Source organism: Hylaeus volcanicus, chromosome 1 (assembly GCF_026283585.1).
Source record: "Hylaeus volcanicus isolate JK05 chromosome 1, UHH_iyHylVolc1.0_haploid, whole genome shotgun sequence".
NCBI lineage: Eukaryota > Metazoa > Arthropoda > Insecta > Hymenoptera > Colletidae > Hylaeus > Hylaeus volcanicus.
In genome coordinates this window covers 6,029,835-6,031,336 of record NC_071976.1, presented here as the reverse complement: position 1 = coordinate 6,031,336, position 1,502 = coordinate 6,029,835, and the positions used below count along the sequence as shown (strand labels likewise).

General features: G+C 40.6%; 1 protein-coding gene across 1 annotated transcript in view; it reads right to left on the bottom strand.

The window, feature by feature from the left end:
* The window catches only part of LOC128879370 (uncharacterized), a 9,344-nt gene extending 8,585 nt beyond the window's left edge, over window positions 1–759 (bottom strand). Inside the window, exon 1 of the mRNA XM_054128483.1 lies at window positions 455–759. Coding sequence (XP_053984458.1) covers window positions 455–685 — 231 coding nt within the window. The 5' untranslated portion in view covers window positions 686–759. The remainder of the gene's footprint in view (window positions 1–454) is intronic.
* Between the last annotated feature and the right edge of the window lie 743 nt (window positions 760–1,502).

Sequence of the window (1,502 nt, the reverse complement as noted above, 5' to 3'; positions counted from 1 at the left end):
TCATGTTTGTCCAACCGCAACACCTTCGCAAAAATATCAACTGTTTCGAGATCCATTGAAGAGTTTGTAGAAACAACACGGTTATGTTTATCGCTTTATATTGTAATATAGATGTAAATATTAGGCATACTTCGGGAGGAGAACTTTACTTTAAACGACTAACAAAGATGAAAAGATTGATTCTAATTTCAGTAGTCGACTAACAGAGGTGGCCACCATTTTATTCGAATAAATGATGTTAATGGGTAGCAATTTATTCGGATCGATTATTAACTTCCCGATTTATTTAAATTTCTACTTGTCCCGTGTTAAACTTTATATTCTGTAATTCTTATTTTAAAGTACAATCTTTATACATGTTTGTCCGACCGCAACACCTTCGCAAAAATATCAACTGTTTCAAGATCCATTGAAGAGTTTGTAGAAACAACGTGCAAAGAAAGAATTAACTCACCTCGATCGATGGCGTCCTTTTCTCAGTCTTCTTCGCTCCCCCAGATCGTTCCCCGATCCTGATCCAATTAACCAACGCGTTAAGGCGGTTTCTCACGGTGGTGGTTTGGCTATGGAACGTATCGGGGAAATCGGAGCTGGAACGATGGAACGCCGCGAAAGCGGATTCGGAGCACAGCACGGTCCAAGAGTAACTGAACTGAAGCGAACAAGGCCAACAAACGGCGACCATCAGCTGGTTTCCTCGATTACTCTGCCCCCCACTGCCGCTAGGCCAGGGACCCACATGTGCCGACCATATGGGGGGAAAAACGTTAGCGGAGACCTCGGTATATAGCTCGGTAGACAACCAGGGAACCCACCACTTTCGTTCTGCACCCTCGTGACCCCCGTGAGTCTCTCTCCCGTCGAGGGTTCGCTTCCGGTCACTGATCGCGTGCCAACAATTTTTAAAGCTTCAACGATTCGCTTCTCTCGCGTGTTACACGTTGCACGACCCCCACTCGCGCTTATCTATCTACAATGATACACGTTGTTTCTTGTGGAACGATGTACTTATTCCAATTGGTCGATTTTTTATAAATACGTCACGGCCTGAACGACTATTCGATTAAATATTATCCCCCCATGGACCCGTACAACTTTGAGGTCACGTGCTAATTATCGATATTTTACCAAATAATTAAAATTTTGATCAAGAAATCATAATGTCTCCGAGACAACCAATACCAATATTGATGACGGGTGGCAATGCCATCAACCTGATATAACAAAACAAATACCGTGTGAGTTTTCTGCAGTAAAAGTAAACGAAACCTTTTGTTCCAATAATTATTTCAACAAATAATTAAAATTTTTTTTCATGAGATCATAATGTATCTAAGACAACCAATACCAATATTGATGACGGGTGGCAATGCCATCAACCTGATATAACAAAACAAATACCGTGTGAATTGTCTGCAGTAAAAGTAAACGAAACCTTTTGTTCCAATAATTATTTCAACAAGTAATTAAAATTTTTTTTCATGAGATCATAATGTCTCCAA